Genomic DNA, 12,489 nt, shown 5'->3' with positions numbered 1-12,489 from the left:
GTATGCATTGAGGCAGGATGCTTTGTCAGTCTGTGCCTATGAGGAGCTATTGAGTGTTTAACTTCTGCTGTAGCTTCCCTGTGAATAGCACCACTCCTATGCTGAACCTGAACGCGACGCATAGAAAATCTGTAAAATAAATATGAGCCTTCCAGGTGTTGTGGTAATTGTTATACATTAAAGAGTTTAGATTTTTTTGGAGTGAGGTTCTGTGTGGTTACAATCAGTTTAGCCCGTTTTTGGTGCAATAGCAGACTACACAGTGTGAGCTAATCTGGAAAATGAAAACAACTGACAGGCTCAATCAATGTCATTTCACATGGAAGTGTAGATATTTTCCTGAAAAAAAATAAATGATAATTTTAAAGAATCTCGCTGGAAAAATAATCTAAAATAACTCTTTATGGTTTACAAAAAAATTAGGCATTAGTTTTGCCAAATTTTCTGAAGAAGAAATGCAAGAAATGATGCTGATCTGCAGCAGAGGCTTTATCACCTCTCATGGTTCTTCTTTTTAGTGCTAACTGAATAAATGGGTGTTAACAGTACTTCAGCCAGACGCATTACGTAACAGATATGTGGCAAGATAGGTTCATAGTAGGGCTGTAGAATAATATCGATATCGCGATATATATCGATATTTTCTTTCCTAGAAAAAAATCGATATTCATCAGTAAGTATCGTAACATCCAACTGTCATCTTGCTCACTCACTGCTTGCTTCGCCGGGAGAGTGATTAGGTCATCAGGCTTAGAGTGATTCCTTCAGATGTTAAGTGTCAAGGTTAAAAAGGTATGAGACTATTCAGAGCAGGGTGCTTGGTGCACTTTATTTACTTTATAAATCCATGTAAGCTAGTTTGTACTGTTTCAATTAAAAGAAACATGTTTTCTCTCCACTTTGATTCTTTTTGTCCAGCTGTCGATTTTAAGTCTGTGTCCATGTCCAACCAAAGCCAGACATTGTGTAGTTGGTGCTTTTAATCAGTTTTCCGTTAAATTAATTCAATCCAACTCTATAACAGTCACAAAATATCACCAAAATCACTCTGTCCCTCTAAAATCTTTCAGAAAATCGCAAAAGTGTATCGAATTGTATCGTCTGATGAATATCGCAATATATATCGTATCGTGGACAGAATATCGTGTACCGTATCGTATCGTAAGATTACTGTATCACTACAGCCCTAGTTCATAGCCACTTTCTGTTTGGCATAGAATGTCAAGCTTGACTTTCTTTGCAGCTAGCTATAACAACGCTGCTTTTGGATAGCAACAGAAACTAAAACTCAGTTCTTTTCAAATTCATAAACAGCAACATCTACACCAGTAAATAACTTGGCAATCTACCTGGCCCATCTTCACTTACCCCTGCGGTATGCAATGATGACAAATATATTGTCATCATCAATGACTTTGGATTTTGCCCGTTTTTTTTTTTTTTTTTCCTCCTCCAATGCAGCAGCTCTGGTGATCACAGATTTACCTGACTGGGCGTTGTGGAAGCAGTACTCCTTGACTTCAGTACTTGGTTGTCTGTTATTAAGCCGCCCAGTGAAACCTCTTGAGAAACTAAACTTGGCGTTAAGAGCCTTTGAGCCACTTTACCTGTTGTTAACCTCTTGTATATCTCTGTATTTAGATTCTCTCAAGTTCTCCCCTGTGCAGCTGTGGAAGTCTCTTATCCATCTACAAGAGTACATCTCTCCAACAAAGATCCTTCCTGTGAGAACTCACCTTTCTATATGAAGCAGCTGCTCTGCCTTTCCATCCACCCAGCGGCCCAGTCACCCCACACTCTGGAGATGATACCTGGAATAAGAAATAGGAAATTAACAGGTTGCTGGAAAACCTAGCCAGATAAAATCCAGCTCCTTGTTTTGCACCATTTGCTTCTTACAGTGGGTTTGGGCTCTCAGCTACTGAGAGAAATGATTGCTTCCTGCAGGCGTTGACTCTGTTGAAGTTTGAAATGATATCCAGTCGCTAACGTTTGTCCGTGACATATGTATTGCGCCAGTTCGACACTATGAATTTTATCGGAAATTGCCTTCGCTGCAAACAAGCGTCCTCCACGGCGAAGAGAGAAGTGCTGAGCCGAAGGAGACGACTGTTATGTTGATTCAATATTTGGAAGCATGGCCGACACAGACTGAACGGCTTCGTTCACTTCCTCTGCTGCCATTGCTAAAACTAGACAACTTCTCCTTCTGTTTGCTGATTGGCTGGCAGAAATTAAACCGGAGAAATCCCAGTGAATGGTTCAGACTGGGCTGTGGAATGAGATTTGAATCGAGTGAAATTGCATAGGATGGCAATGGCCAGGCTAATGGGAACCTACATAAGACTCAAATCTCTGTCTGCACTATTCGATTCTACCCTTACGCCTGAATAATAATAAAAAAAAAGATAAAAGGAGAATTCCAATATTTTGACATGTTTAAAAAAGGAGCTAATTAGAGACTAAAATTGCAGCCAGGAAACAAACATGCAGTTCCCTTATTTCTACTTTCAGACTGGAAGAGTATGACTTATACTGTTGATATATTTTGAGCAGGGGTGAATCTCAACAAATAAGCACAGTTAAGTACAAATAAGTACAATTAGCTTTATATGAAAAATTAAAGAAGCTATGGAAAATGGAAAACTATTAGTTTCAATTTCACTGCACTTTTTTACTCACAGCCACGAGGAAACCTTTCTAAGTGTCATTTTTTTATCAGTGTCTTTCAGCCCCGTCTCTTGTCATTTTGGGGCTTTTCATTTCCTCTTCACTTTGGTGTTTGCTGCCTTTTCACAGGAAGTTATGGTCTGCCCTGCCCCTGTTGCACATCTCTCAGTTTTGTTCTCCTGCAAGCAGAGTGTGAGCAGCGGCTCACCCTTATCTGATAAATACCTCAGCTCTTCTTCTCGTTAGAGAAAAAGCTGCCGTTCATCTTCTCCTCTGCTTTGCTGCAGCTGATCCATCTGTCACTCAACTACAGCCCGGGCGCCACCATGAGCTTACGGAAACTCGGTGAGTATCATCTGTGCGTGTGTGAACCTGTTGTTAATATTTGTGGTCCTTTTTACATATGTTGCTCCATCATCCAGTTTTGCAATGTCTTAGTTGTGAGAAGTACCAAAAGTGTTTTATTTTATAAAAGCACATCAACTATGTAGCGCTTCAAACTCACATTGGTGTGGAAAAAACTTGTGGTGGCAAAAGACCTATACTTGAAAAATCCCTTCGTAAATCCTGCTGTGACCCTGAAGGAGTCAAGTATTCACACAATAATGCAAATACAAAGTTTCCTTCATTCTTCAAGCATTAGTGAAGAAAAACAAGGTTAAGGAGTCAGTTATGGAGAGACTATATTGGTTTTGAATTATTAATTTGAACCAAACAGTCAATGATAAACAACTTCACTAACTTAAGAAAGGATTTGGGCTGCACACATTTGAATTTAAAGCATGTGTTTTTGTTTTTTAAATACACTTACAGCTTCAAATAAAAGTAGGATTTCACACTATGAATTACTTGAACATCCTGTAGCAAAGTGACCTCCACCATGTATCCATCAGACAGCTTCTGACTGGATTTTTGACATGTTTGTCAGAATTTTTTAGCTAAAGTTAATTGATGTATACATTATATTGATATTTGGGCTGCACAGTGGTAGGTAGCACTGTTGCCTTGCAGCGAGAAAGTCCAGGGTTTGAATTCTGGCTTGTGGTCTTCCAGCATGGATTTTGGGTATTCTTTCTGTGTGGGTTTCCTCTGGTTACTCTTTCTTCCTTCCACAGTCCAAAAGCATTACTGTTGGGCTAACTGTTTTTTCTAAAGTTATTCTTAGGTATAAGTGAGTGTGTGTGTTGTTTGTCCTGTGTTTCTCTATATTGCCATGTAATGGATTGGCAACCATTCCACTTCCTCTCAGCTGATGACTGCTGGAGAAGCAGGGCTGGGAGAGGCCTGCAATGATAAGCGAGTACAGCCAATGAATAGATGGACATTCTCATTAATAGTCAGGCTTTCATTTTTTTTAAATTAATGCTTATTTTGCCATTTCTTGTGCTTACATTTACAATGTGCACAATAAAAAAAGAGTCTTTGGAGACTCTGATCAACTTTATGGACTTAAAATGCAACCACATGTGGTCAATACCAATCATATTGTCATCCTTCTCACTGTATGACTCTCAGTAAACACAAATGACTTGTTGACTATTTTTATAAAATGTGCTACTGCTAGATTCTAAACTCTCAAAGAGCAGAACAAGTATTAAAATACTAGCATCGGTAATCCCAAGTAACGTTGTTGCGGACCAACATGGTTTATTTCAAGAGTAACTTCTTCCAGTCTGGCCTTGTGGGAGCTATGTGTTAAAAGTGGTAATACTAGTGAAACAGTTTTGTAATTTAGAAATAATTGGAAATCGTCAAATAAGAAGAAAAAAAACAACAAAATTGCATCTGTACTGGACATGCAGATAAACAATAGGAAACTTGTTTCATGAGTTTTGTCCCTAGATTTATATCTTATCCACCAAAGGAAAAGATATTACAGTATATAGGGTGTGAAACCTGCCCCTTTGTAGGTGTGCTGTTTCCTTTGAGTAAGTGTACAACAAACATAATATTTGAATTCACAATATCTGCATACAGTAAATTGTTAAATGCAGAGAACTTGGCCCATGTGTTGCAAATTTGGCATTTTAAAATGAATCATTTGAATAAGTTTATAAGTTACAGTAAGCTGCTTTGTCCCTTGCAGGGTTATTATTTTCAGAAGCGTTTACGCTGTTTATTGAGATGCAAAGTTTGATGGCCACATTGTGGGTAATCTTGGGTGGGTCTGTTCCACTTCTCTCTCACTGTCGCTTCTGCTTTTCAGTTATTTTAGGATATTTTATGCAATATTAAATTATCCATATACTGAGTAGTTTCCTATAAATGAAATTAATTATGTAAAAAAAATAGTAAAAAAAACAAAAACAAAGAAAGGGAATCTCCAAAGTATGATTTTGAATTGATATAATTTCTGTAATATTCAAAATGTTACAGAGTTGTCATCTCACCAACCCATGCTCTCAAACTGTTCCCATTTAAGGTTTCAAATGGTTTGGCAGCCTGACCAACATCTCTTTTCGTCGCTCCACTGACAAATCGGACTCAAAGGCCTCGAAGTCAAAGGCTGGAGATGATGGTGAATGTGCTGCCTCGGGTAAGTTGAGTCCGGTTGTCGAGACAACGCTGGACGATCTGGGGGCAATGCGTCCTCGCACTGCCAGCTACGTCCGCTCCAGTGAGGACTACACACATGTGGGCACGCTTCCTCGGCTGCTGATGAGAAAGAGGGATAAAAGCAGCAAAGGTGAGCAGGGGTGATGTTCAACAAATTATTGCAAATTATTATTTTTTTTTTACTGATGCTTTCTGAAACAGAGAGTTTCTAATAACCCATCTTGCTACAGCAATCTCCAGCAGCAGTAAAAAGACTAAAGACAAGAGCAGCGTCAGCAGAAGTCAAAGCCAGAGACCAGCAGGAGACAAGAAAGAGGTTTCACAGACACTTATAGGTTCCTTGTCCAAGACATCTGAGGTTAAAGCGGAAGTCACTGCTGACACAGGGTTGAAAGAAGTCCCTTCAGCTGAGGGTGCAGAACATGACCCGGATGTTACTTCAGCTGATTCCAAGACGCAGTCTGAACCCGTAGAAGATCCCACAATCAACCAAAGCATCCAGTCTGGAAACAATACTGCCAGTGAGGAAGTGCTACCATCTGGTGGTTCAGATGTAGTACATCAGTTGGAGGAGAAGAAAGTGTCCAACCCTGAAGAGATTCCTGTCAGTCAAGAAAGAGAAGAAACTATTGAAAGTGATGGATTAGAGCTAAAGGAGGATGAACAGGAAGCAAAGATGGATGAAGGAGACGACATTTACTGGTGAGTTTCTGTCTTCTAGTTTTTGTTGATTGAGAAAAAACAAACATTTGTGTGCAATTATGATTATTATTGAATCATGTTTCCCTTTATTCATCTTTTTAGTTTGCTGAGAACAATGTTTGTTTAATTGACACTTAGCAAATTATTTTTGCTCTTGTTTGCTTTGAGCTGAAGTTAGATGAAATTGTTAGTGGTTGCTGCCTCTGGTAGAGAACTCGTTTTTTCACAAGTATTGCACAAGCTATGATCTTACTACTTACTACAAATGTGTGTGTTTTTTTTTTGCTTTCACTTATAATATTTAGCTTTAGTTGCTTTACAAATTAAGGGTGTGAAACACAAAATATGTGAAAGGATGTTGCACTTTTTTTAAAAAAAAAAAAAAAAGAAGATTTTAGAAGTAAAGTTGAATGACTGGATAAGTTTTATTAATCAGACTCTTGATGAGTAGATGTTGCTGTATTAAAGTTTATTTAAACATTAAATAATAGTTTGTAACAAAATATATTTTGTGACAAACAGTTCTGTATTGACAGTAATCAGATAGGAAACAGAAAGAGAGATAAGCGGGTGAAGAAAGTCTGCGGGCGGTGAATTGAACCCGAGACAGCTGTGTAAAACTTTTCAGCTTATAAACTAAAGTAAGATGCTTGTGACCCCGACTCTTGGATAAGCGTACAAACATTTTTTTTAAGAGAGTCACAGTGGTACAAGGGCAACACTTTCAGCATATAGAGCTAATATTTTGCATTTGTATGTTGTTTTTATTTGTTTAGGTTCTCTTTATTTTTCTTTTACACTGTTTATGAAATGCATATGCTTTCTCATTACAATTTTTGGTATTTAGCTCTGAGTATGGGGCTCCTGCTTTACAAATGTGCCTCCACAGTGAAAGAACAAATAGTATTTTGCATTTAAGATCCTACATTTTTAAATTTTATTCTATTTTATTTAATTTTATCCCATTTCGGACTAAATGCTTTTCGAAAATAAATGGTAGTTTGAAATTATTTTAAATGTTTCTATTTTGGACAAGATAAACATTGGGCTTGATAAACTTTCCCCTAATTTATGATATAATGAGGGAATGATGCACACAGAATTAAAATATAAATACTTGCTCCCATATATACATACACTCCCAGTAGTATTTGGCTAAATGTCTTTCAAATAGCTGCATCGGAATGACAGAGCTCATTTCAGTGATACACTAGTTTAGATTTCTGTTCGTTGCCTGCTTAGAACACCAATTAATCCCAAGTTCCAACCATCTTGGATCATAAAATCTATAATAAATTTATACTTGTGCACCAAGTCTTCTTTTCAAATTTCAGTTGCATGTTTGTTTGTTTGTTTTTTTTTTTTTTTTTTTTTAAATCCCTCTACAATAAAGAGAGATCAGTTGAAAAGGAATCCTGAAAAGCCCAAAATGAAGTGTTTTGGTGAGCATGAGTCAGATTTTACCAACACTGGTACAGAAAGCAGAGTTCTTCAACCCTGTGGTAGGCAGAGCTATCATCTTAGTTTGACTGCTGTGCACATACACAAAGCGGTACATGTTACGCTGCAAACACAGTCTTCTTTTAAATGATGCGTGTAAAGTGAGAAGATACTTGGATTCATTCCTCTGGTTTTTAAGGCAGCAACTAATATTGATTGCTTTTATTGATCAAATGCGTCTGGAAAGCTGCCGGTCGGCTGCTGGTTGGATGATTTCTCATTTAGCATTGATTTGCTCTTACACACAAAAGATCCTGGGAAATTAGCGTTCTTTGGGCTTATTGTGTGTGTTTCTCACTGGGGCAGCTGATTTATTAATAACTTTTTGCTCTTTGGGAGTTTAAGGGAAGAATTAAACCTCTATATGTGCGCAGGCCGCCTTCACCCAGACAGCTTGCATTCCCCGCACCGTCATCCCTGGACACGTGAAAGACAGAACCCGTAGGAAACGCAGAGTGCACATATTAGGTTTCATTAGTGCCGTGTTTGCGTGTGCTTGTTTAAAAGCACAGGCTGTATATCTGCTGCCATGTAAAGACTCCCATGTGTGAGCAGAGAGTGTCTGGCTGGCCATTAGTTCAGCTCAGTTACCGTGGGAAATAAAGCTCTGTACATCAGGCTCATTCAACAGCTCTCCCTCCTACAGTATGTCAGCTCAACCCCAAATCACCACTCTGTCCGTCCATCTCTCCGACTGCCTCTGCTCTGTGCAGCTCTTTGCATCTTTTTCCTTCTCAGCTGCCTGACAGTATCTCTTGCTTCCTTTGGTCGTTGGAAAAAGAAGAAAATAGAAATGGCATGGCGCCAGTGTGTTTCTGTGATAATCAGCTCATCTGACAAATGTGAGGGTTTATTCTTTAGCCTTTAAAAGTTTTTTGCGCTTCACTATTTTAAGCTGATATTTGTTTGACGTGTGTGGTATGAGATAAAATTGACCGATGGTTCAGCTGTCCGTCCCTCTACCTGGTTTTGAATTCATTCATTCGGTTTCTTTAATGAAACACTTAACTTTTATTTGTTGTGTATGTGTACTACAATTTAATTGTTAAAAAAACGTGTTTTTATAGAGCTCAAAAATGTATTCTGTTCTTCTGACGTTTTTTTTTTAAGTGGTCCCAAATTCTCAGCTCAGGCAAGTATAAGGGAAATCCATGCATATGAAAATTGTATAAAACAAAATGGAGTGCATAAGAACCATACTTCATTTTCTGTGCAGCTTCAAAGACTGGGTCTTTAGAGCCCCGGTGTGTGAAAAAAGTTGCTGCTAATCTCTAGTTTGCAGTTCATTTCAGTAAATCGCGCCATTTATGTGTTCAGTTTATTGCCTTGATATCAAAAACATTTGGCTTCCACACATGGATATTTTCACACGTCCATTTTTAGTCAACGTACCAGAATTTGAATTATTAAAATGACCAAAATGTTTCCTCTTGATGTAATTTTTTTAGATTTAATCTTTAACTTTTGGAAATGCCGCATGCACAGTGTGCATTGACAACTTTAGCAATGACTTTTCTAATTTCTTTCTCGCGATATGTCAATCAACAAGTCGGAAATTCTCTTTAAACCGCTTTGTGTGAAATGGACACAGTTATGTGTCTGCATATCTGTACTCACTGACAATAAGTCTTCTAACTGCCATGAATTAACACAAATTTCTGCCACTATCTAACAAGACATTATTATTTTAGCTCAATCCTTACAGAGAGATGCTGTGTTATCGGCACAAAAACATAGGGGAAAAAAATGCTAATTTCTGAATATAACAGTGGGAGCTTTGTAAGGCAGTGTGGAAACTATCACCATCCCCTCTCCTACTGCCATAAATGGACCTTTTGATCTGGCCTCTCCCTCTGGTTGTGTGTAACACTGCTTAACTCCCGGCCTTCTGAGACGTATCTCACAACTGGGACTTGCACCAATTGATCTTAAAACTTGCTTGAGAGGATAATTGCCCCCTGCGCTTGCTCTGGCTCCTCATTGCAAAGCTGCGCTGCAGTAACCGCGGACGGACTTCCAACGCTTTTTGACACATGATCGGGATCCATCACAAGCTCGTGTTATATGCTTGCCGCCAGATTTGAGAGTCCACACTCAGAAACCCTTGAAGCGCAGCAGGGTTTGTTATGTTTCTTTCCATGAGGCTGAGCAGCATCCACATTTTAAGCACTTGAAAGCTTGCAGTAGACGTCCATGGGAATACAGGCTCTTTTTTCTTCTTCTTTTTTTTTTTTTTAAAGAAGCTTGTATGTCTGTGGTAACGTGCACCTGTTAGACAAGCACATCAAACACAAAAGAAAGAGGGTGAGTATCAAAGCACAGGTATACACAATTTAGGTAGCCTTTTTTCCTTTGTTATATTGCCGAACATCTTCCTTCTTTCATCTGTCTTTTTCTTGCACATATTCACTTCTTTTCATTCTCCTTTTCCAGCCACATGAAGCCGGCAGAAACCCACGCAGAACAAGTTCAGGTCAGTCTTTAGATGTCTTTCCATTTTTATTCCTCCCAGGTTAAATATTTCTTTGGATGTTGTGCTTAGAATTGTCGCATAAAACACATTTTAGCCTTCATCTGTTTTTCTATGGTGTTTCCATCAGTGTTTTGTTGCATTAACTTTTTTTTTTTGCGCTGTTCAGCTGGAAACACTTCCCCTGCTCAACATTATTAAATTAAAAATTTTATGCAAGTGCTGAGATGTTGGTATCAGCCTTCAATCTGTCCTCTGTTCTGCTCATTTCAGCAGACTCACTCTGTATTTAGTCTAATTTAACCGGCCATTTAGCTAATTGAATTTTTAATGGCAATGTCAGCACTCTACATGTATAAGCAGTGCACGCTTCCTCCAGCAGGTGGCGACATCCTCTCGAGCTGAGAGGTCCATATTTATGAGTCTGTTTTTGACCTTGGACATAGTTAGGTTTAATGCACCACGTACACAAACAAACTCTTCAGGAATAAGATCAAAAGTGGACCCTGAGAGATGAAGGATGAAGCTAAATTAGAAAGGATGGGAGAAGAAAAGACGGAGGGAAAGTGGGTGCTTGAGGAGCAGTTTTTGTATTGATTACACATCACCGGTGAGGTGATAAAAGCCTTCTCCTGTGACCCTGACCTGTATTCCCTCTTTGTAAAACAAATGTCTCAGACTCAACAAATTGACTGTAGATAAACATCTTCCCAACTCTTCTCTTCTTCGGTTATTCTTATTGTTTGAGGCAAACATCAGTTGTAGTTAAAGACCAAATAGGAATTAAAAGAAAATCTTTGCACATTTGGACTCAACAGTTGTGCCAACATTTTCCAAATATGTCGCATATACACTCAAATACTCCTCAAATATTGTTTTAAGCTATACTGCTGCTCTTTTACAAGGACCTTACCGTTTTATTTCATGTCTTTTGTGGCAACTCTCTGACACTCCTGCTAGCTGCACTTATCCAGCCTTCTTTGTCACAGTTCCAGTTGTTGTAAAGTTTTGAACTGTTGCTCTGACTGCAGATATGGACATTTTAGAGAGCAGCTCTGCTCTTTGTGACATATAAAGATCCACAGCCAAGGCTGTAGATAAACATCTTCCCAACTTACCTTCCCTCTTCCCTCAGTTAATACAAAACTGAGCATGCTGTCTTGGCCTTCCCGTTTTGAAGTTTGGAGAAGAGTAATGGACCTCTGTGTCACAGCAAGGCAAATACTAAATATTAACGTGGATACATACATGATTCATTTTGGAAAGCTCAAACTGAAAAATTACATAATCACATTTTAATTTGTTTTTTTATTTTTACACTGAATCAAATTATAAGTTGGATTTTTTTCATTTTGTTTTTCCAGACTATTCTTGTATGCACTAATATATATGAACTTATGTTGACACATTTTCACCAGTGATGTGAGTGGATGTGTTTGGTGGTGCGTGTCTCTCACATAAACCCTGACATCTATAATACTGCAGTCAAATTATTCTACCATATGTGCTCTCTTAAACTTTATAAACTGCATGCATACAAAATAAAAATAAAGAAGCTTTGCACTTCTTTCAACTCTAGCAGACCTAATTTTTTATGTTCATTATAAACACCAGTCCTGCATGATTTGTCACCACAGCAGCCTCACCCACCACCCACCCGCCCGCCTCCCTCCCAGCCCTCTCCCTAAAAGCTGCCAGCAGTGTCCCCTTCTCCTTCCACCTCTCTGAAACATTTATGACAGCTGATGTTTAAATCAGGAGTCGGCCTCAGCGCACCCTGTTATAATGGGAGAGACCAGCCCAGCGGCTCAGTTTTCCACATGTGCTCAGTCGCACCCATGCTTATACACACAAACACTAACAATAAAAATTGGACAACACTGAACAAATATTATGCATCGGATAAAAAAAAAAAAAAAAAGATTAAATACTGGGGTTAAATAAATAAATAAATAAAGTATTCACTGCCAACGTCTCGGTTTTATCTTTTAACATTTTTGCCGGGTTTTTATGAGCTGAAGAAACTGGCTCTGCTGCTTTTGTCACTGATTTAAGCAAAGTAAAAAGCGACTTTAAATGCTTTGTGGATAGTAAACACTTGTGACTACACTGTGGTACTAATTAGCTCAATCTCAGCGTCTTTTATTACTTCATGTGACGTTCATGTGAACTCTTTTACAATGACGCGCATCTATTTTTGCCTGCGACCCAGCCTTTGCTTTGTCTCCTGCTTTGTTCAGCGGTTCGGTTTAACAACAACGGGATGGGGCCAAGGGGGGGGTGGAGGTGGAACGGGTTGGTTTATATGAGGTTTATTAACATATGTCTGGGACTCTCGTCGCTGCTCGGGATAAAATATTGTGTGCGCATCGTGTGTGTGCGTGTGTGTGTGTGTGAGAGGGGGTTCAGCTGTGGATCAGTGTGTTGCTGAATGTTTGATTATGCGAATGGTTTTAAATTTCAAAGATCTGCAAGCGTCTGAGAGGTGCTCAATTAAATCAAAGCAGCGCCCTTTGGGGGGATTGCATGTATTATGTGAGCTTCTGCTACTGTAGACTGAATAAGTGTGGCACCTTTTTTATTTTTTAAAG

At 38.8% G+C, this 12,489-nt stretch overlaps 1 protein-coding gene and 1 long non-coding RNA gene across 5 annotated transcripts in view; one reads left to right on the top strand and one right to left on the bottom strand.

The window, feature by feature from the left end:
• The window catches only part of LOC106948393 (uncharacterized), an 8,840-nt gene extending 7,370 nt beyond the window's left edge, over positions 1-1,470 (bottom strand). Inside the window, exon 1 of the long non-coding RNA XR_001425160.1 lies at positions 1,369-1,470. This is a non-coding gene — a long non-coding RNA (uncharacterized LOC106948393). The remainder of the gene's footprint in view (positions 1-1,368) is intronic.
• The window catches only part of sh2d3ca (SH2 domain containing 3Ca), a 63,680-nt gene that overhangs the window by 3,650 nt on the left and 47,541 nt on the right, over positions 1-12,489 (top strand). The window contains exons 2-5 of one of the 4 annotated variants that reach the window (XM_015033981.1): positions 2,958-3,015; positions 5,093-5,356; positions 5,457-5,928; positions 9,862-9,901. In XM_015033981.1, coding sequence (XP_014889467.1) covers positions 2,997-3,015; positions 5,093-5,356; positions 5,457-5,928; positions 9,862-9,901 — 795 coding nt within the window. In that variant the 5' untranslated portion in view covers positions 2,958-2,996. Of the gene's footprint in view, positions 1-2,839; positions 3,016-5,092; positions 5,357-5,456; positions 5,929-9,330; positions 9,733-9,861; positions 9,902-12,489 lie in introns of those variants that run through there. The other 3 variants (XM_015033998.1, XM_015033989.1, XM_015034012.1) reach the window with 3 other exon arrangements.

Source organism: Poecilia latipinna, unplaced genomic scaffold (assembly GCF_001443285.1).
Source record: "Poecilia latipinna isolate Pla-1442-1.1 unplaced genomic scaffold, P_latipinna-1.0 Scaffold16, whole genome shotgun sequence".
Lineage (NCBI taxonomy): Eukaryota > Metazoa > Chordata > Actinopteri > Cyprinodontiformes > Poeciliidae > Poecilia > Poecilia latipinna.
The sequence above is the reverse complement of the archived record's forward strand: the minus strand, read 5'-3'. Positions and strand labels throughout refer to the sequence as shown.